Source organism: Strix aluco, chromosome W (assembly GCF_031877795.1).
Source record: "Strix aluco isolate bStrAlu1 chromosome W, bStrAlu1.hap1, whole genome shotgun sequence".
Taxonomy (NCBI): Eukaryota; Metazoa; Chordata; class Aves; order Strigiformes; family Strigidae; genus Strix; species Strix aluco.
Genome location: NC_133970.1, coordinates 44,759,391 through 44,782,942, shown reverse-complemented (window position 1 = coordinate 44,782,942; position 23,552 = coordinate 44,759,391). Strand labels below are relative to the sequence as shown.

At 42.7% G+C, this 23,552-nt stretch overlaps 1 protein-coding gene across 14 annotated transcripts in view; it reads right to left on the bottom strand.

Annotated features, from left to right (window-relative positions):
• LOC141917771 (ceramide transfer protein-like) overlaps positions 1–20,908 on the bottom strand; it is a 78,088-nt gene extending 57,180 nt beyond the window's left edge. For 3 of the 14 annotated variants that reach the window (XR_012621444.1, XM_074811254.1, XM_074811259.1), the window contains exons 1-2: positions 10,340–10,767; positions 2,448–2,564 (exon numbers count right to left, since the gene is read on the bottom strand). Coding sequence is in view for 9 of the 14 variants with exons in the window: in XM_074811254.1 (XP_074667355.1) it covers positions 2,448–2,564; positions 10,340–10,360 (138 nt within the window). In the remaining 5 variants the exon portion in view is untranslated. Of the gene's footprint in view, positions 1–327; positions 425–2,447; positions 2,565–10,169; positions 10,774–20,785 lie in introns of those variants that run through there. The other 11 variants (XM_074811249.1, XM_074811255.1, XM_074811250.1 and 8 more) reach the window with 8 other exon arrangements.
• Positions 20,909–23,552: the final 2,644 nt, after the last annotated feature.

Genomic DNA, 23,552 nt, shown 5'->3' with positions numbered 1-23,552 from the left:
AGGTTCTTCACCAAGAGGGTCACTGGAACAGGCTCCCCAGGAAAGTGGTGATGGCACCAAGCCTGTCAGAGTTCAAGGAGCATCTGGACTACTCTTAGTCTCATGGTTTAATGTTAGGTATTCCCGGGAGGAACAGGGAGTTGGACTCGATGATCCTTATGGGTCCCTTCCAAGCTGTGATATTCTATGATTCTACTTGTATAACCCAGATGCAGAAGTTGCATTGTGCTAGGTATTGTAGTTAAGCTCAACACCTTGGAGCAGTGCCTATCTTGTATCTAAAAATATAACATGTTTTGTGTACTATATACTTTAAAAATACCTGACCTTCAAGCCCTTTAGGTAAAATGGAAGTAACAGTTCATTGGAACAGATAAGACGTAGATCAGGAAAGCTGAACCAAAATGCTGATGAACAGTAGGGCCTTAAAAGACAAGGAGACAAAAGCCAGTAATCAAATACAGTAAAAGCAGCCAAGTGATTAAAGAAATGAGCCTAAAAACCAGAATGATAACCTAGGAGAATGGACTCTAAGACTAACAAGTTTAACATCTAGGACATCTAGATAAGAGCCAATTAAATAATCAGTGAGAGAGGATGGTGTGGTGGTGCAATTCTTACCCCTCCCTGCCCCTCCTTGTTGGGCTGCTTGGTGCTACATGTGATTCCACCCACCTCCCCCGAGCTATACACCAATCTGTGGAGATAAGGACTGCTAACGTTAAGGTGCCCCCTTAACGAGCCTGGCTCCTGCCCCTCCCAATTGCTCAGAAGCAGTTATAACAGCCCATCATCTCCTAAGGGCCTGGCACACCTGTGCCTGGGATGGGGTCAAATGGGAACAATAACAGAGTTGCACATTCATCAAGTTCTTGTGCAACTGCTGGAAGGCACCAGAATACTTTGTTGTTCGAGCTGGGCGTGAGCAAAAGGTATCTGACAAAAGTCAATTATCTTGGACCCTATAAATGGCAACCACCAGGGAGACCCTTTGAGCTCTCCTGGATCGCAGCGGGCCTGTGACCAGCACCTCCCCTGAGCTGGGACGCCTCTCAGGTACCAAACCCTTAAGGTATCATCTGCTCCAGACGGAAGGCCAGGGCGAAGTCCCCCGCTCGAGTCTCGATTATCGCCCGTTGAGGAATGCCAAGGCATTGGGAGGATTTGCTCTAAACTCGAGAGGAGAGAAATTTTCCTTTCTCTTTCACCCGCTCTTTCTCCGTTTATTAGTGTGTGGGTACGTACTTCATTCTACTGGATACGAATACTTTTATCTCTGTGTTTGTACGTTTTGTGTTCATTCTACTGGATCCAGATACTTTTGTTTCTGTATGTGTGTTTGTACATTTTGTGTTTGTGTATGCGCATGTACATAGGTATAAATTAGGATACCACGAAGTAAGTAAGTGTGAATCTTGTCATCCTAGAATCTGTAAATAAGTCGCTATTTTTATAACATCTTCTAAATTATTTTGGAAATGATCAATTGCTGTTATTTATTAATAAATCTAAAATTCCTGTTAAATCGTTACCGTGTTAATACTTTCATCTGCGACAGATGGACAAAAACATTAAGAAGTCAAACATAATGCAAGCTTTTCCCCCCCCCCCCCCCCCCCCCCCCCAAAGATTCACAGTTGTTAGCTCCCAGTTCTCTAAACTCTTATATATGAAGGATAAGCAAATCGATTCCTCTGGAACATTTAGCACACTGCTTCAATCTCGTAACTTTTTTCTGTCATAAATACCTTGAGTACTGTGATAGACAGTAAACTGTTTGTTCATCAAATTCCATTAAAGATACTGGGAGCTCGTGACATGTTATTCCATAAACTATGTAGGCCTAAGCTTAATCTTAACTATTACACTGTGTAACGACTAACTGACTGCAAGTGCTTATCTAAGTTGAAATGCTGAAGCAAGGACTCCTACTATGCAAAAGACTGAAAAGAGGGAGAAAGGGAAGAAGGACAAAGGGGAGAAAGACAAAGGGGAGAAGAAGAAGAAAAAAGGGGGTAGTGTCTATATTCTGTAAGATATAAACAAAAGCTTTGTGAGCCACTCTCAGGAAAGCAGGAAATACATGGAGTTGGTGACGCGAGGAAGACCCGGATGGAGCGACCCCCTAGCTGCAAAGTGCGCAGACGCAGAGTACACCTCTCAGAGAGACCCGATACCGGAAGGCGGAGGATATAAAAAAGACGGACCCTCGGGAAGTGGGTGCGCGCCGTTGGTGGAGCAAGGACTCCCCGGCCGCCCAGCGCTGTTTTGCTTGTTGCCGCTTGCTAAGTAAACAATTGGAATTTTGATTGGCTCTGACTCACATCAATTTGAGAAATCTACTTATAACAAGTACTTTAATGGCTGTACAGTGAAGCTTACAACTCTCCACAAGCACCACTAGATCTAATGAGGGAGTGAGAAAGGAAATCAGAAAAACCCCATACCTTGTGTTGTTCTATTGCATCTACCCACTGTTGTCTGTGGTCTGGGTCCTGAGCTCGAAGGTACCAAACACTATCGTTTACACTAATATCAAATCTGCATTCGTCAAAGTCATGGGGCTGTGAAAGAAAAGAGTGTAAGAATAGCTAGAATTATCAACATGATCAACAGTATCTCACACTCTAAAATACTGTAATTAGAAAAACTGATCAATATTGCCTTGAATTCATCCTAGATTCTAAGCTCCTTTTTATGTAGCTGTCTCAAATAATGAGCTAACATACACATCCATAATGAAAAATTCCAGTCTTCTGAAACAGAAAAGACCATTTAGTACATTCTTAAACAAAATTGTCACAAAAAGAGTTCCACACAAACATTGACAAAGCCTTCATACTTCCAAAGAAATCCTTTAACAAAATAACCAGCGGACACAGCCAGGAAAATACACCTTTTTAAAAAAAAATTCAAAGCAGGAAAGCAAAATTAAGGGTATTGCTACCAATATTGATTTTAGATGAAAATACATATATCGTAACAAAAAGCACCAGGATAGAACCATAAAAGCAGACTATAGCAAAATGACAAGGCAGGCAGGCAACTAAAGGAAGCTGTGGCACCCTCTGCCTCAACTATCTTCACTAAAACAGGATTGTCAGATAACTGGGAGCGACATGCAATCCCTTCCCATATCACCACTCAAATGCATCTAACTTTCAGTTCACATGCCTCAAATACTAAAAATCTTTTACTAGCATTACAGCGAAGCTGGTAAGGAAAGTACAAGGGAACAAAACTGAAGGGAAGCTGCTACAAGTATACTTGAAATTGCTAGTGTACAGGGACCTGTAAAATAAGACATTTAGTTTTAACGTTAGACATCACTTGTATTTTACTAGCTTTTATTTTTCCTGTATTTTGCTGTAATGTATATAATTTCATTTATACTTTTTTCTAACTACCCTCTGTAGTTGTTACCCAGTTACCCACTTGTAAGATGTTTTGAAACCTGTAACTCCTTGCCTAGTGGAGATAAGGCAGGCCTTGGACAGTCTGAAAAACTCCCTGAGTACATCCCTAATAGCAGGAACCTAAAGAAAACAAGTGTCTAAGACGACGCCAGTGTCAAGATAAGCGACTGGAAGCTGGTCTAAACTAACCTCCTTGGAACAAACAGGAGCTGAAGGACGGATGAGGTAACTCCATGACCATGTGTGACACGGGAAACCTAAAGTTCAACTAACGACAGTGTGAGGAAGGCTATGTGGACCCCTAAGGTGGGGAGAAGACCCTCACTCTCTTTTTACTACGCATGCTCAGACTATGTAAATGAATTCTGAGAACCCATTAGCATAAGACTGCCTTTTCTAAGCAATCTGATGCATATGTATGCTTTTTGTGTATATTAGTCAGAGAGTTTTGTTAGTAAGTGCAGCACTTGTGGTGGAGCGATCCCCAGCGCTGCCAATAAAGAATCCCTGCTGAACAGTTATACTCAATTCTGGCTGTTGAGTGAAGCTCTTTGTTTCAACACAATGATCTAAATCTGCCCTGTGACACTGTCAGTTCAAAGTTACTCCTTCGCAAACATCCAACACAAACCACAACTTTTTTTTTTCCCCTTCATTGAAAACTATTCTTAACAGAACTTAACACAGGTATAGCCGAACACCTTTTTGAATTTGAATACAAAGAAAAGTTATACATACAAGTAACCACAGGAAGATAACAGGCTCTAAGCTTAAGGTGAATGACACTATCTGAAAGACCATAAATATTGATTCCTGATGCCAAAGACAAGACTACATACGTTAACATCCTTTACAATGCAAGAACTGCTCTGTGGATACATTCATCTTGCAGACAACTAAAGCACTGCTGTGAAAGACAAGAAACCAGGCCTGCGAGAAACTAAGAAAAACAGCCTGAGAAAGCAAAAGTTGAGGCTGAGCGAAGAAATGCCTCAAACACTCGCAAGACAAAACTATGAGTCACAGGGTGCATTCTGTGGAGGTCGGAGCTGATAAGGCTGCCCCAATAACACAAGATGGGGCTGGAGGAGGGAGCCCTGTGAAGACAGGACGGCTCTGCTCTGGGGCACCTGGCCAAAACTTCAAGGGCCATCTGTCCGGTGAGTGACCTTTGCTTCATTATCCACAAAATGCATATTAAAGTTAACACCCCTCAATATGCTAACGAGGGCTGACATGATCATGCTAATTACATCATCCCATGAAACACCTCACCCCTCCCCGTAACATGGGATACGTAGGTATGTGGGTCGACCTAGGGGACGGACCCAAGGAAAGGGTGTATAAATCAAGAAGGGCGGGGGGGGGGGCCCGGAGAGAGCAGTGAAGTGAAGAAGACGGATGCAAGTGAAACAGACGGCTGCCTCCTGTGCCTACTGGAACCCTCGCTGGCAGGATCAGCGCAGAAACCCAGACCGGTGATCTGTATTTCCCCATCCCCTCTATCTCCCTCTTTTCCCTTTCCCATTAAGAAATGCAAGGCATATTGTATTGCTTGCCACAACTTGCTATATACTTAGCCAACTATCGTGTGTTCAATTAGTACATTGTGGGCAGTTAATAAACGTTTGGACTTGGAGACTTGTTGTCTGCTCCATTGGGGATTTGCGAATCTGAGTCACTTGTCTCCCTCGTCTGAGCGGGACGTGACAACTGTGGATCACTCATGAAGCACTCCACAAAAGAAAACCTAAAAGCAAGTCTCATTTGTGGCATCATGCACAACAGTTCAATGTCAGTGAGAATTATTTTCTAAGGATCTGGAAGTCAGGAGCTACTTAAACAATACACAATCTTTCTTGTTTAAATATACTAAGGAGGAAGAAAAGGACAACAGAAGCCAACTAGCAAATAAGAAATGAGCTAGGAAGAGTTTAACACAAGTACTTGAAGCTTCACTTTTTTAATAGCTTCACATATTTGGTCAAGCATCTTAACCTAAATTCAATTTAAAGAAATTTAAGCTTCCCACAGAAAAAAAACATCCAGCAAGTGACAAAGCTGACAATCAAGTGAATCAGCTGCAGCTACCAATTCCCTTAATACCTGACCATCTCAACTTAATTCAATTCAAACAACTTCCAAAACTGATTATGCATGCTACTTTGCCTTCACTGAGCCACAGAACATAGGGATGTAAGGGACATCAAGTCTAAGTTCAGGCCCCTCTTTTTCAAACTGCATTTGCTACATTATTATTACTATATACGAGGAAGATGTTTATCTGCTTTAGGGTAGCAAGCCTGCCTGTACTGGGTCTGGCTGAGCCGGAATTGGTTTTCCCCTGTAGCAGCCCTCACGGTGCTGTGTTTGATGTTGGGAGCTGGCAGGGTGTTGATAGCACCCTGGTGGTGTGGCTACTGCTGAGTGGTGCTTACACAGCACCAAGGCTCTTTCTGACATTTCCCCCCCCCACAGTGGGACGGGGTGGGCAAGGTCTTGGGAGGGGACACAGCCAGGACAGCTGACCCCAACTGACCAAAGGGATATTCCAGACCATCTGACGGCTGCTCAGTATAAAGCTGGGAGAAAGGAGGAAGGGGGTGGGGTCACCCTTGGTCCTCCGAGGCAACCCCTCCGCGTATGGGAGCCCTGCTTCCTGAGAAGGCCCGACATCGCCTGTTCATGGGAAGTAGAGAATAAATCTGTTTGCTTTTTTTGCTTCCGTGCATGGACCTTTGCTTTGCTTATATTAAAACTGCTGTTGTTTTACCCACAAGGGTTATTTTCTTTTCCTATCTTATTTTCTTTCTCCTCTTTGCCCTGTTGAGAAAAAAGGGGGAAGCGGGGGGGAAGTGATAGAGCGACTTGGTGGGTACCTGGCATTTAGCCAAGGTCAAACCACCACACTGCCACATCAATATAAGCCTGTTCCCAGCCATCCCTCTGCCAGGACCTCCTTTAGCCACGTGGTGGGGGATATGCACCTACAACTATGGAAGATTCTCCCAGAAATCACCCAAAAAAATCAAGTGTACAAGAATTGGCTATCAAAGTTTTTCCTGCCATGACAGTATTCCTCTGCTCAATCTCTCTCTCTGAAGCCCTTTTTTGGGAGGAGTTAAAAGCAATTACATGCTATGCAGTTAGAAAGACTTACCAAAACTAATCTTAAAAGCTTGCAGTACTACTGATTCCACACTTCCATATACAACTTATTCCAGTGCACAACCATCCTTGCTGTCAGTTTTTTCCCTCCATCTCTAACCTAAACATCTTTTATTGTGATTTAAGAACATTACTCTCTGCCCTTTTCAAAGGCAGGTTGATGTATTCCCTTTCTTTGCATAACAACTTTTAATATATTTGAAAAACTATGCCCTGTTGCTATGACAAGGAAGGGAAATGTTTTGCTTGAGGTCTAGCTAAAAATGTCAAAACACCTTTCTGGGCCATTCACTGCATGCACACTTCTGCATTACCTATAGTTAAGAGACTAGGCCACATAAAAATCAGGTCTAGGGTTATCCTCAGTTCAGTGTGCAATTTCATATTACAAAAAAGCCAGCTGAACAGGTGGTCCTGTTAGACAAGTTGCTTAAAGATAAGAAAACTCCACTAGCAATGCTAAATACTGCTTGAAAAGAAAGTTAGGAGATACATGATTTACTCAACAAATGCATGTTACCTATTTACCATTTTATAGTACTTAATTGCCTGTTTTCCATATTTTTCTGGCAACTGAAGTCAGACCTATTATTTCCCTCCTTTTCCTCCACATTTTTTATAGACAGGCTCTACCATAAGAACCCTGAATTCACTGAACGTGAAAGTCAAGTTCTCTAACATGCATTTTACCTAGAGCAAATAAAACATCTGAATCACGTGACCTGTTCTTTTCTTAACCCAGAACAAGTCAAGTTGTTGCTGATTAACCCTTTTCTCAACCAAGAATGAGTTCATATTTCATTTTCATTGACAACTTGGCAGACAAATACGTAATTTATTGGTATCATATCTCTTACATTCTCCTCCCCGCTGAGCTCTGGACAAACTTCCTTGGTTTCCCTCTCGATATAAATGCTTTTATTGTTTTCTGTATCTGCATCTGGCAGAGACCACAAAGCATCTCAGGTCTGTCCTTTATTCTTCTAACCTCCTCAGACTAGTTCGAGCCTCTCCTTATACTTCATGTTTTCCCATTTCTCTTCCCTTTACTTTCTCCCTGTAGATCTCACTTCATTTCATTTAGATCTCCTTTTATCTGAAGTTCAGTTTCTAGCCTAGTGTTCACTTTCCTTCATGTGCTCAGAAGGGATTATAAAATGGTATAGGTTCTTAGCCTGACAAGACGTTGCAGGAAAAACAGCGATTTTCAAGTGTAACAAGCTAAGGACCTGTGTTGAGTCCTACTGCCCTTTCACAAGCAAGACAAGGCAAGAAAAAGGGGAATGTTTTAGCCGCACAGAGAAGCCAAAAGCAAGGAGTCACTATCTACCCTCAGGACCTAAAGCAGGTTGGAGAACTTCAGCTGCTTTTTCCTAACACCCCTACCCTTCGGCAGCCTCAAGCAGCATATACAAATTGAGAGGACACCAGGGAACAAAACCCAGACCGACATGACACTGTGAATGAGAGCACCTGAAAACCTTTATAGTTTTCAAAGGTGAGTTTGGCAGACACTAAGAGTCTGTGGCTGAGGCAGCCTGTGTATGTGCCAAGGGCTTCTTCTAGAGCCAGCGTTTCAAAGAAAAACGGCTAAGTCATAATTCCATGCAAGAATACGCTACAAGAAATAGGCCTCCAGCATCACCAAGCATCCTTTCTATATGCCTCCCAAAGCTTTCTTTCAAGGCACCTGCAGAGAATTCTGCTGAAATAAAGGCAACTGCAAGTGTCCCAGATTTCTCTGTATAGAACAAACTGATACTAGCTCTTAAATTCTAAACAAGCACTTTACACAAACATTTAGTTGGCTACACAGTTACTGAGGAAGTCTGTATCCAGCTCAGGTCTCATGAGTCATAGCTGACTGCACTGCCACAAAAATCCTTCCTGCTATACAGCTCTCAAGCCTGAGGTATTCATGAAACAAGCTTCAGAGGGGGTATCTGCTTGAAAAATACTGGTTCAAGTGCTTAAGGCAAATCACACAGGGAGGCTTAAGTGTTTTTATATGCTTCATAACCTTCAAGAGTACTCCATAGGGGGAAAAAACAATACTTGAAGAAACTTTTGCTTGCTAAACCACTCTCTCACTACTCTAAATGGTATTTCTTCTTTTCTCTACAGAGGAAAGCCAGGGGAGTTCATAGCAGATCCAATTCAAGTCTGTACATCACAACTATTAAGTGTGCTTGTGCTGCTATTCCCATTGCAGAACTAAAAAAACCCCACCACCTACCTACAGTGAAGTCACTTTAAAATTTTGAAGGGTTTTTTTTGTATTAAGAAAATACTGAGCAGGGCACTAAGACACAAGACAAACGATACTGGCCTACAGAAAACAAGAATCACCATTCTTTAGTTCTCTTGGGCAGGAACAGCACTAGCATAAACGTGACAGAGGTTGTTACCTATCCTAGCTCCACTGGTTCACAGTTATTAAAACAATACCATATGCTGCTATGAAGATAACTGCAGCTTACAATACACTAGGTGTTATACAATATAATAACATATACAAATCAAGTGAAGACATTGTGCTCGCCTAATTCAGCAGTACAAAACTATTTATCACTGAAGCTTTGACATACCAGCTTTTATTGCTTTTCTTTTGTGATGCCAAGTCGTCATTTTTTTAATACAAGATTAAGAAAAATTTAGTATAGCTGCACACTGATTTTGCCCACAGCTAAATGTGCAAACCTGTTCAGCCGCTGAATGTAGTTCTTGATATTTCACTATATTCTTGAATTTCTAAATTCCAGTCAGTGATATTTAAGCCATATTCCATGAAACTTCCAATGCTAATTTTCACATTCATCCTGCTAGAACATCATATAACTCAGTCCACAGAAAAGTAACTAATCACAGCCATAAGATCTCCCAAGAGAACTACATTCATAAAAGTAATTTTACAATGAAAGCAAATATTAAGTACTACCTGTTTTATTTCCTCTAATAGAGCTATTGCAAAATTGTGATAAATCATTGCTTTAGAAAAGGCATTTTGTAAAGTAATGCATTTTGGTTTACTTAGGTTTTACAAAATTCTCTTAAGGGGAAAAAGCTATCTGTGTTTTACCAGTTAATAACTATGCTTGGTAAGAATTTTACCAGACAAGATAGGTCTAAAAATATGGTCTCTCATGCCCTATTAAATACTAAAAAGTATTTAGTCAAGTTAGTGTATTTCTTTCTGGAGTCACTGCTCATTTTCAGAATACAGCCTGAACACTGCTCATTCAAAATGGTCTACTCCTTGTTGTATCCTCCCTTAACATTATTTCCTCTGAACGAGCATCAACACTGTATTTTCCTTTAGAGATCTCTTCCTTCCCCAAAGTTGGAATACATGCAGCAAAATCCTGCCTCTGCTTAGGAACAATCCTTGTCCCTTCTTATTCTTTCAAACAAGTACATTAATCACAAGCTAGATCTATGACAACTCTAGATTATTGTGGTGGGTATACTCTAGCTGGCTGCCAGACCCCCAACCAGCTGCTCTCTCACTCCCCCTCCTCAACTGTACAGGGGAAGAAGATAAGATGAAAAACTGTGGGTGAAGATAAAGACAGGGAGATCACTTACCAATTGCCATCATGGACAAACCAGACTCGGTGAAAATTCATTTAATTTATTGCCAACTAAAAATAGAGCTGGATGGTGAGAAACATAAGACAAAACTAAAAACACAGGTGCAAGGGGACAGAGGGTTGCAGTCAGTTCATAACACTTCAAATCTGCCACTCTTTCCTCACATTTTTCCTCTGCTCCAGCATAGTTTCTCCCTGGCTGCAGTCCTTCAGAATAAACCTCCTCCAGCATTGGCTCTCCACAGGCTGCAGCCTCCTTCAATGCATATACAGCTGCTGCGGTGTGGGGTCCTCCCACAGGCAGCAGTGCGGATATCCGCTCCAGTGTGGTCCTCTCCCCAGGCTGCAGGGAAATTCCTGCTGCGCAGTGCTCTCCTCGGCACATGGAGCACCTCCTCCTGCTCTCACTGCAGGGCTGTTTCTCACACTTTTTTCCTCACTCTCTCTCGCACTGCTGCACAGCGTTTTTGCCCTTTCTTAACTGTTTACACCGAGGCACCACCGCAGTGGCTGAGGGGCTCAGCTGTGCCCTGCAGTGAGTCCACTACAGCCAGCTGGAACCGGCTGTGTCCAGTGCACAGCAGCCCCAGCCTCTCCTCACAGAGGCTGCTCTGCAGTTCCCACCCTTACCACATGCATCAAATGCAATTATAAAAGCGCATAAAGATCCTTTTTTCTCTACGAGTTGTTTTTGAAGACATTTGGCTTTAGAAGTATAAACGTTAAAGTCACTAAATAAAATCATTACTCTAATTTTCCAAGGTTTTTTGGTGGGGTTTTTTTGGTGGGTTTTTTTGGGGTTTGTTTTTTTTTTTTTTAAATATCATTAACTGTCCTAGATCTAACTGTCAGGGTAGAACAACTTAGAGAAAGCATTATACTTCATTGTTTATCATACATTTTATTCAAAATGTACTGAAAACCCAAGAGATGTGGCAAGTTCTAACTCACTTAATTTGCAATAATTTTTTTTTTCCCCTGAAACAAAATCCAAGTAGATCCACAAACCTGGGGAATTAGGGTCAGCCAAAATTCACAATACAAAATTTTGGTTTCCCTTTTTGAATTCCAAAGTCTAGTAGAAACCTAGTAAAAAACCTAGTAGAAACATTAGACTAGGATGTCTTGTCTTTCCTTGATGTTATGAAGTGAGAAACCTTAACAAAATAGATGCAGGCCTCTCAGCAGGGTGGGCTCTCAGCAGGATGGGCTCTTGAGATAAGGGAGGAGATGCAACTACTGAGTCCCAAGATAAGGAACGGGGATTCAAAGAATGCTAAATTGACATGCTGAAGAGACCTAATTGGGTGAAAAGTCACGAGAGGAAGAGGAGGCATCTTCAATCTTCATCCTGAAGACCCCCACCCAAGACCACCAGGAGCCACTGCGCAGGCGCAATGGGGAGGGACTTGGGGCGGGATTTATGATAATGATTTCTCAAAACTAATTGTAATATCTCTCCCTATTCTCGGGATTATCATGAATATGTAAACACTTACGCTATAGGAAGGAGCTGCTTTTCGCTCCAAAATGTGCACGTTTGTGGAGGAGCGATCCCCCGTGCACCCAGCGCTGAATAAACATACCTTCTTTATAACCTTACTGGTTGTAAAGTTGTGACTCCGCATGTCAGTTACTCTTAAGCAATAAGAAACCACTTTTTAGTTACATCAGCTAGCTGTATTTTTTACAGGATATAAGAAAACATTATTTGCAAACAAGTAAACAAGACTACTTTATGTCTACCAAAACAGTGATGATCCTTTTAGGCGGCTGTGGCAGTGTGCTTTCCTCCCTTCCCTCCCCCCCCAACCTGAACAGTATTTCCCATAACCCTGCTCAAGTGATAACCACCAGTGGTGGTCGTAATGGATGCATCTGGTCACGATGGCTACATCCAGCTTAAAGTGGATTCAGGGGAGACAGATAACACAATAGCCAAGGGCCAATTTGAACAATGTGCCCACCTAACCACAGTGCTGGTCAATGTCTGAGTCAAGTCAAATTTAGAAGTTAACAGCTGTAGTCAGTATGTAAATATGACTGAGTCAATTATCTTACTCTATAAATAGTGGACAGCCCAGGGCCCGTTGAGCTCTTCTGCACAGCAGTAGGCTGCACACCAGGATCTCCCCTTGAGCAGGAACACCTCGAAGGGCGTCCTCAAGGTAGAGAGATTCCTTGCCACAACAGATTCTCGGTAAGTGATTAATAGCATGATAAACTTTGAAATCTTAGCTAAGGGATAGAAAGGATTGATTGTGCACATATATAATCCTTTAGACATAAACCACTGACCAAGTCTGGGACTAAATCTGGATCCAGCCACAACTAAACTCCCCTCTGAGAAGTAGTTTAGAACGCAAGGAGGTCCTTTCTGAACCCTCATGACTCAATGGGAGCGTCTCACCGACAGTTTTGTCTGACCCTGTCCTCTATGCAGTAAATATCAAGTGAACCTTGCCAGTGACTCTTGTTAAACCACTGTCACATTTATTATCAAACTTTGTTAAATTGCTGTTTTATATCAATAAGCATATTGCTACTTCCCTCTTACAAGTCAAGTGCATCACTCCTTCCACAACAGTGGCAAAACATGGGACATGTAATCATTCTATGATTTATTCATTACTACATTAAAAACTCCCTCATAATGGCACATTTACATGTATAGAAAAAACTTATCAAGAAGACAGACTTAAAAATATAAAAGCCTGTTAAGCATTTTTACATTCTTTACTACTACCCAAATATTTCACTTCAGATCTTATGTTAGGATATTTGCCTTTCAAAATGCAATGAATACTGCTTTTTCTTTTAAACAATACTTATCTTGTCTTTTCAAACCTTGGCTGAAGTAGAGGTCAACTGCACCCATGAAAGCAGAAGCACACTAAGCAGTATTTAATATTAGCTTGCTAGCATGTCATGCAAACTTTAAAATTAGCTAGGTTTAATCCGTTGCAAAGAAGCCCTCTCGTCTGAGAATCACCTTAAGTCTGGAACAAGCATATATTGTATGTGTTACTTTTGCAATTAAACCACATTTTAAACTTGAAACCTATGGTTCTCAAAAATGAACCTCGTGAATCTGCACACTCAGCAGAGATGTTCAAATGCAGGAGTGATCATATAAAAATGCTTCTCGTTAATTTTTGTGTGGAATCAACTATACTAATCTTACAGTACCCAATTTGTTAATGAATATTTTATCCAGTTATTTTCCCATTAATAACGTGGAATTACTCTGTAGTATCAAGCCATGCTGTATTGGTTTATATGCGAACACACCTCTGACACATGCTATGCCCAACTGCTGTGAGAGACGACTTGTAACTCCCTGAAACAAGGCCTGAGAGAAACAGGCCTGCGAGAAAAAACGGCCCAAGAGAGATAAGGAATGGGGGGGAGCAGAGGCCCTCCAAGCCAAGGAATGTCTCAAAGACTCACAAGTAATGAAACTATAGTCACAGGGTGGACAGTGTGGAGTTTGGAGCTGATAAGGCTGCCTAGATAACACAGGATGCAGCTGGAGGGGGGAGCCCTGTGGAGACAGGACAGTTCTGCTCTGGGGCATCCTGTAAAGTTTCAAGGGCCATCTGTCTGGTGAATGACCTTTGCTTCATTATCCACAAAATGCATATTAAAGTCAGTCTTCATTAGCATATGCAGGGGTGTTAACATGATCATGCTAATTACATCATCCCATGAAGCACCTTACCCCTCCCCATACATGGGATACGTAGGTATGTGGGTCGACCTAGGGGACGGACCCAAGGAAAGGGTGTATAAATTGAGGGAGGGTGAGGAGTGAAATATAGAAAGAAAAGAGAAGACATGAAGAAGTGAAGAAGACGGATGCATCCCTGACAAACTCGGACAGGACAAACGCAGGAACCCAGACCGGTGATCTCTATTTCTCTATACCTCCCTCTTTCTTTTTCCCCTTTTCCCTTATTACCATTAAGTAACACAAGGCATACTATATCACTTGCCATCACTCATTATATACTTAGCCAATTATCATGTATCCAGTTAGTACATTGTGGGAAGTTAATAAATGTTTATGTCTGGACTTTGAGACTTGTCTTACCATTGTCCACTCTGTTGGGGATTTACAAATCTAAGTCACTTGTCTCCCTCATCCGAGCAGGACATGACAACTGCCCACTGAAAAACCAATGACTTGCAATAGCAAAATATAGAATGTAACAAATGTGCACTGGAAATATCAGCTAAACTTTGATCAAAGACATGGAATTGCACTGTGTTATTAGAAGAAATGAGGGCAAGACTGAAATAGTTGTAAAACAGCATCTGCACGTAGCCACTGCCTGAAGTGATCTACCACTGACTGTGAATACCCTATGTAAAAGCTCCATGGATTAGTGAAAGGGTGTTAAGAGATTTAGATACACACTGTGAGAAATGAGGACAAAACCAACAGGCCTGTCCTGTTTGAACAGAGTCTGAAGAACCCTAAGCTTTAATGAAGTCATAACTTGTGTTTAGTGGTAACTATCATTTAATGACTCCAGGATATGAGATACTGTAAATAGAAGCATGCATGATGTCACCTTGGTGGGAATTAAACCAGAGAACTGAGTCCCATGCAGAAAAATGCAAGTGATGGTTCTCAGGTATCCATTAGGAACAAAACATCCACTAACATCATACATTAACCATGGGGGGAAAAAAAAAAAAAAAAAAAATCAGAATTATACCACCTGGAAAAACATCAGCTTAGAACTGATATGAAATCGCTGAGTTAAACTCATTAGGAATCCCATCATATACAGGAAGAAGTTAGTTATTAATCAGGCAGGAAACAAGGCAACTTCACATCACCTTTAGAGAATGCAGAAACCCTATGTATCACTTCTTTTAGCTTTAATAGGACGGTCAAATACAGGAACAGAAATCACATACATCACTGCACCCCTAAGAATCGCTATTTATGTATTGATTAGCTGTCTTTTTGTCATATCTCATACCATGTACTGCAGTATGCCATGGAAGATCCAAAAGCTGTACATACACCAACAGTCCAATATGAATTTCATAAGAAAACCATGAGGCAACGCCCAGGCAGGATACTCTACCCTAACAGGATCTAAACATCTCTACCCTAAGAGGATCTAAACAAGGATCTAAATTAAAGAGTTTCTGCAATTTCTGTGAAACTCATAAAAGCCTCCAACACCATTTAATGTCAAAATCTGACACCTCATTTACTATAGTATCAGCCCAAAATAAACTTTCTATTTTTCCTCAATGAAAAGGTTTTAGACATTCCTTTATTTAAACTATTTTATTCTTATTTTAGCAAGAACAAAACAAAATTATAACAGCTACCTTCACATACAAATGTTGAGAATGAGTGAAGGGATAACTTCAGGAATCCTGTCATTATGTAGGCTGCATCAGAAGAAAATAAATATTACCCTTAATTTCAATTACAAGGTCAAGATGTTAATGGGAGTTGTGTAAAAGCACTGAAAGCACAGTAAGCAACAAAGTTAGCTGAAGGACTTGCTTCGTCCATTTTTGACCGCAAAGGATCACTTCTCAGGCTTTTGGCTAAAATCAAATGTGGTATAGTACAGATCACTCTGTGTTCAAAAGATAAATGCCTCTGAAGTTAGTACTATACTAAAACCATCAAAGATAAGAAAAAGACAGAAAACCCCCTTTCTTTCAAATATCAATATATGGACATGAGATCCCTGGTCTTTTATTTTTTCTTATGAAAACTTTACAAGTGACCCATTATCAAATACTACTAAAGTTCAGAGCACTCGGTGCAAGTGTGGGATGGAAAAATTTCTTCCATAAAACAATTATTAAAATAATCACATCCATGTAGAAGATGGCTGTGAAGAACATGAAACTCCTAGAACACTTCATAAGTGTTCATAAGATCCTAAGTCAAATATCCAGCTTTAACACATCTTCAGTAAAAGTGTAATTCAGCATTTTAAGACTCTAAAAGAAGCAATTTCAGTTACTTCAGTCACTTGTCATAAAACTTTGCTGGGCCACCACCTGAAGCGCTAAGGCTTGGACAACAGGCCCAAGCCAGAGTTGACCTATAGATGAATCCTGTATATTTTATAACTGATAACCATTGTGCTAGTGGGCACTGTACTAAGTTATAACAACCCACCTATGCGGATGTAAAAAGTGCTAAAGCATTGAAATACTGCAGCCTGAACAACAGGCCCCGAGACGAAGCTGCTAACTTAGCATGTAGTCATTAACAAAGTACGGAAGCTCACTAGGGAAAGATACAGCTTAGACAGAATGTAATCAGTAATGAGGATGAAAGGCTGAGAGAATGTATCCAACTTGCCTTTCTCAGCCTTGTTCAAGCCGAGACCTGGCCAGGCTTTGGGTGGAATCCAACAGGAGGATGAAACCAGAAACTTTCCGCTCAAAACAAAGGTGCCAGCTATTCTGGCTTGTCGATCTCTGGTATATAAGGCTGGGCCCGCTCACAGCGACTTTGGAAGCCTCACCTACGGGTGGACGCACCGCGTAGGATTTCCCACTTGCCGGGACAGGCTCTCCAAATCCTCGCTGTAACCGGGGCTGCCCAGCGCCTGCGGGTCTGGATGATGGTAACGTATGCAAGTGGTGATGGATCTTTCTTAATCACTCTTCTCTCTCTCATGTAGTAATGATTTGATGCATTACCCTGTATTTTCCTGTTTGTTGCTTTAAGTGCACTATTCTGCCTTTTCTTCCTGCATGTTTTCTGTATTACGCTGTTACGCTATTTGGTTATCACCAGTAAGATACGCCTGCTCTTTTCACTCTGGTGTCTGAGTTTAATTGGTATCCTTAATCAGCAAAACACCACCTCACCATAATACACACTTAAGCCAACCAAAAACCTCATAAGCCAAGACAAGCAACATGAATGAAAACAAGCAAGCTAGGTGTGTCTCCCTAGTGAGAATGCTACTAAAAAAAAAGTCACTGATAACCATCCTTTGCAGTCACTTTCTTTTGTATTGAGATGGAATTAAGCTTAGTGTTGTAAGCAGATTCCTCTACCAAAACCCATAAACTAACAAGCAGTTACTGTTCTAGATCTCAGACAAGACAACTCGTATTCACCTATTTGCAAAAACTTCCAGTTTATATAAATGGAAAATATAAAATATACTCCAAAGAAGTCATGTAGAAAGTTATATACATACTGAATCAAAGTATAAGGAATTCTTTTTTGTTTTGGTTTGGGGTTTTTTTTGTTTTTTTAAGAATTGAAGAGCAAACACAGAACAAACAAGCCAAGCGGACTGATTCAAGAGTAACTCTCAATCCCAACCTTTCAAATGTCTCCCTTGCACTGGAAGTTATTCCAGCTGGAAACAACATCACAGGACACCTCAAAACAAAGCCTCTGGGTACTGCTGAAGCAATACTATAAGTAATAAATAAAACAGACTATATGCAGCTACACTTCTTATTCCACTCACTGCACAGAAGTATCTTCTTCTAGGATGTGCGTGAAACTGAGTTACCATCATTAAAAGAACTAAAATCCAGCTAACACACCTTGGTATAGAAATTAATGTATCAATGTAGCCAGGCCATTTGAACAATGGGTTTCCCACAAATGCATTGCTTTATTTCTTGAATTTCTAAGAGAAGAACATACATTCAAGAAACTAGGAAAATTCAACCCTTCTAGAATATTAACATCTCTGATATTTAAAAGGTTACACTATGAAGTCCAGTAGCACATTTGATTTCATACTGATTTATCTATTACTTGCATGAGTTAAGGATTTTATCCCCAAACAGTAACATTACATTACATATTTTCTGACAAGAAGGGCACCTGTCTTTTCCAACTATTCATTTGGCAAGGAAACATGCTGGCTGACAGGATCAAATTTAACAAACTCCTGAACTCTCATTTCCTTGTAAAAACATGTTCCCCAGATAGTGTTTTAAGTATCAGCTGCCCTAAAGTCTCTGCTTCTCAGCAGGATAAACCACCAACAGACATGTGCAAGCAAGCACATCAGACTGTTCTGAACTATCTGCTCAATTCTTCTCAGCCACTGGGGAGGTGATATTTACTAGAGCCCTGGTTTCCAAATAGCCCCAGGAAGAGGACTCCTGTCAGTTTTAATCCTGTAGTAATTTACAGGAACAGAGCTGGCAGGAGGAACTGTACAACAGTGTTAGTTATTAGCATGTAAATATACACAGTGTTAGCCACCTAGGTTCCCTACTAGCGTATTCAAAACTGCTACTGTTTCACTATTCTCTCTCTCACTATATAATAAAACCTAGTTCCCTAGAATACAGACTCTCCTAAGAAAGATTTAAGTATTTTTATAAATGTACTAAGCCAAGGTACACGATAAATTAATACTGAACAGAAAACTGGGCCAGGATTCACAGAAGTGAAGATTCCAAGTGCCCAAGCAGACACAGCTGAATGGGACTATTTTTAAAGTAGCAGCTGACCCAGCATTTTACAAGAACTTAGACCCCAAGCAAGTACCTAGAATTAGCCTTAAAAAAGCAAAGCCCTAGAATTGTCTTTCCTGAAATAATTGGCTTTAAGATATAACAAATTACAGACAATTCAAGTCTTTTAAAAAGTAAATAATTCACACTGCAAAGTAAACAGATAATAGAGACTGCTTCTGACAATGCCCAAAATGAAACATCAAAATATATATTTTATGCCATTCATCAAACTGTTTAAATAATTCTTTGCTTATGTGAAGAGCAAAGTAAGTGAAACAAGTGGAGTACCCATTCCCTATTAATCTTCTGCAGGCAATATGTGGTACAATTCTGTTGTAAATCCTGCTTTCAGCTCCTCTGTAGCTCCATCTAGAAAAACTCATGACTTTAAAACTTCAAAGTTTATTCCAGGGGAAAGAACCATGGTATCTTCTCCTATCTCTATTCATAGTTTTATAAGACCTTCTAAAACTGAAAGATTTATCAAGTTTCTCACCAATAACATATTTAAGAAGAGGAACCCGGGAGGAGGAGGAGTTGGAGTTGTGAGGAAGATATCTATGTGAACACTGAGGTCAGTGGAAGAAAGGAGGAAGAAGGGGGAGAGGTGTGCCAGTGCACCTCCCCTGCAGCCCATAGTGAGATGGCAGGGCTGCCCCCCCTGCCACCCATGGAGGTCCACGGTGGAGCAGATGCCCATCTGCAGCCTGTGGAGGACCCCATGCCAGAGCAGGTGGCTGAGGCCAAAGAAGGCCAGGACTCTGTGGGAAGCCCCCACTGTTGTAGTTCAGCGTTGGGAGGATTGCAACACACGGGAGCGACCCATGCTGGAGCAGCTCTGGAAGGGCTGCAGCCTGTGGGAAGGACTCACATTGGAGAAAGTTCATAGAGGACTGTCTCCCGTGAGAGTGGAACCATGCTGGAGTAGGGAAAGAATACAAGGATTTCTCCCCCCACCTTGAGGAAGAAGTGGCAGAACTGACTGCACCCCCACATTCCCTGCCCCCTGTGCTGCTGCGAGAGAGGAGGTAGAGAAATCAGGAGCAAAGCTGAGCCCTGGAAGAAGGGAGAGGTGGGGGGGAAGGTGTTTTTAAGATGTGGTAATGCTTCTCACTGTCCTACTCTGTCTGTTAAGTGGTGTTGTTAGTGTCTGAATTAAATTGATGTTCTTTTTCTTCCCCTATGGAGTCTGTCTTTTGCCTGTGACTGTAACGGGTGAGCCACCCCTCTCTGTCCTTATCTCAATTCCTGAGCCTTTTTGCTTCATTTTCTCCTTTCCAGTCCTAAGGGGGAAGGGGCGAGTGAGTGGCTGCATGGTGCTCAGTTGCCCTCTGGGCTTAAACCACGACAACATCATTCCAAACCATCAAGCTTTGAGTTAATAAACCCCAATCCTTTCAAATTTATTCCCACTTCCACCAATTTCTCTTGGTCTTTGATGGTACTAGTGACCACAATCTCTCTCAAGTCCATAGGACTTGTTTGTGTACCAACCAACACAAATGTAACTTGCATCAGTCAACCCATTTTGCTAATCCAGTTATAAGGGCTCACACAAGCAAGACGGCACAACCCTTAAAGGCTGTCAAACTGAGTACAACTTTACCTGTAGGCACAGGCTCTGAGGAAATGATTGATAGTTGATGCCAGAAATTTTTTTCACCTGTTTAGATACTATCAAGTGGTCAGTGAAGCCACTCAATAGGGAGGAAGTAACTAAAACTCTATCACACTAGGGCAGAGATCAACTTAGTTACCCTGAAGGGCATCCAGTAAGCTGTGTGACCTCTGCAGCTCTGCCCAGTTAGTAACTATGATTCCATCTTAAGAGAATCATAGTTACTCCTGTCACTCACCCCCCACGTCCTGCCGACTTGGGGCAGGGAAGGTAATACTACTTCTCACCCTAGAAAGCAAGCAGGAAGGCAATACCACTTCTCTCATGCTAGAAAGTAAGCAAGGCCAGAGAAACACTTTACCTTGCACACACACAAGCAAACGCTGCCCTAAGAAGCACTGCTGCCCTCACCCAGCAGCAGAGAGAACAGAGTTCCCCACCTTGTTGCGTTATGGAGGCAAAACCCACCACTAGTACCACGAAACGAACATAGCAACCACCTGCTGACAGAAAGAAGTCAGCTGCTGCAGAAGACTACCTCTCCGAGAACCCACTGTGGCCACTTACTACTGCACGGAAGACCACAACTCCCGGCAGGCACCACGGAGCCTAGCTAGGGGAGCTGGGAGGGAAAGTGAGGGGCTGAGCTGATAAATAGTGGCACAGAGTACCCGCCTTACGTAAGATGGCGGCGGCGGCGGCCATGCTTTAAGTGGAGTGCGTGGTAGACAGCGGTGTACTCGTTCCTACTCGCTCTTTGTATGTTGTGGTTGTCGCCGTAGGTAGGGCTCGTGGAGCTACGGTGAGGGGGAAGCTCGAGCTTGCGTGCCTCGGTGCCGGCCGGTCGTTGGCAGGGACGGGCGGTGCTGCGGGTGCGGAGCAGTACTGCTCAGGTAGAGTCTATCCCTTCAGCAGGAGGAGGCAGAGGTTACTGTTGTGGGGGTCGTTTGGATCTTCCCTGCTCAGCTATGTCGGATAATCAGAGTTGGAATTCCTCTGGCTCCGAAGAGGACCCCGAGACGGAGCTCGGGCTGCCTGTTGAGCTCTGTGGGGTGCTCAGCAAGGTAAGCTGCCTTTTCTCCTCCCTGCAGCCTGTGCTTGGTGGCCTTTCTCTTTCCCTCTCCGCGCTGCCCTACGGCCCCTCTCTCCTGTAGCTGACCGAGGGCTGTCGGCCCCGTCCGCTTGTCTTCTCCCCACCGCTCCGGACCATTAGGCCGAGGCTCCCGCCTCTCTCGGCGCCGGTGGAGGGATCTGGTAGGGGCGCGGGAAGCGCTGGTGTGGCTACCTGATGGTGGGGAGCCTGTTAGGCAGCTGCTCCGGCGTTTGGCGCGAACCTCCCTCAGTTGGGACACCAGCACATCCCCGTCAGGCGGTGGGGGGGGGGGGGGGGGGCGCACGTACTTGCCCCCGCATCTGCGCAGCGCTCGCCCGCCTCTCCCCACTCCTGAGAGACGGCGTGAGGAAGTACTTTCTCGGGGAAGAGCCGCGGGTGCGGCTTCAGCCCCGGTCGGGCGGCTAGGGAAGGTGTCGGCGTCCGGCCCGGGAGTCCCTGCCGCTCTCTGCCCCCGTACCGAGCCCGATGACTGCCTGGCGTGAGCTTCCAGAGAGTGAGGCCCGCGAGGGGGCAGTTGGGTGCGCGCGGGGAGGGAGTCTTCCCCACTCTTTAGGCTTCTGGCCGAAGCTAGCGGCGGGCCCGGCTGCGGGCTGGGGCTGTGGCGTCCCATTCCCCTATCGGAGAGCTCGTGAAGGTAGGCGCAGCCCGTGGTTCACTTCCCAGGAGCAGGCCCCAGCACAGGGGCGGCCCAGCCTTTAATCCACGTATCAAAACAGGGCAATAAAATACCCCTGTAGCAAGAGGTACGGGAGGTGGGGAGGAGCAGAAGGAAAATGGCACTAAAGCTTGTTTTCTCCTTTTAAAAATAAGCATCACTTTTTGCTCTTTTATCGCTGAGGATAAGGTGACTTGCAAGTATGCGTTGGATGATATTGGGAAGTGTTAAAGTTTTAGTGCTTTAAGGTTGAATATTGAATTACTAAGTTTGAAATAGTTTTTTAGATAGAAAGTGCGTTCAGAATAATGTTGAAATATCTTTAGAATTAAAGCACTATGTTTTGAATTTCTTTACTTTTCTACACGATAAGGCCAGGCACAGGTCAGTGTAGAAGGCACAGGTCATGGAATACTGAGATCATAAACAGGCCCTGGATGCTGAGAAAACAGCCATAATGGGGCCAGTACTCTGCTTTTTGTGAGGGACTTTGTAAACTCATTCCAGTCTTGAAAAGGTTTCTAAGCCCAGAGATAGGAGGAACGGTTATGAAAAAGAAGGGCCTTGGCTCTCATCTGTAAGATCTTATCATCTAATAAATCTCAGTGCTGTTGTTTACTGGTGTAGCGGGTGAAGCCATGACTGCTTTCTGACGTTCTGTAGCTTAGGTATGTGCAAACTTTTCTGGATGATTGTGCTGAGTGTAGCTGATGCTGTCTTTCCTGTGAGAACACAGAATGTAACCTGAATAGTCAAGTATGGTGAAACCTTGTTGCAGTGAATGTGCTTGAGGGATAAGTTTACTTTTTGCTAGTTGATGCCTCTGATACTTGAGACAAACTAATTGAAATGGTAGCAGACCAAGCTTTCTACTAAAGAGATATTTATTTTAATAACTTAATGTGTATAATTGTATTTTAAATCAATAAAAGTAGCTGCAGTTCTCTGTGCTTAGTAGTGTTTCAGTTGTTCTGCCCTTTGGTAAAAAGAGAAGCTTTGAAGGAAACAGAGTAATTTGGTAAGAGAATCTTATTAGAAGCATGTCCTGCTGGTCTCTTTAAATGTTTCAGAACTTCAGTTTTTTTCCATTGTATTTCCTGTTTACCATTTTAAGGTGGATACAAGGAAAGAGCTTCGTGTCTGTCTTGAAGCACAAGAATCTAGATGCTTGAACCAATGGTCTTTTCTTTGCCAAAACCTTGTTTCTACCCTGTATACTTTAAGGAGTCTTTTAATTCATAGCACCCTTTGATTGCAACAGCAAATGCAAGATTGACTGCTATATTTACCTCACTTAACCGTGTCAAAGAAGGAGAGGTGCTTTCCTCTTTGTCCCTTGCTCTTTTGCCCAAGATAACTTTGGACTCTGCCTTTTGCATCTGGGAGGAATTGGGAATATGAGAGATGGGGAAAAGGAGGAAGGCAGGAAATAATATACCTCCATGACAGCTTGTGCTACCAGTTCATATACTAAGCACAGCTGAGGCTTTCTTTAAGA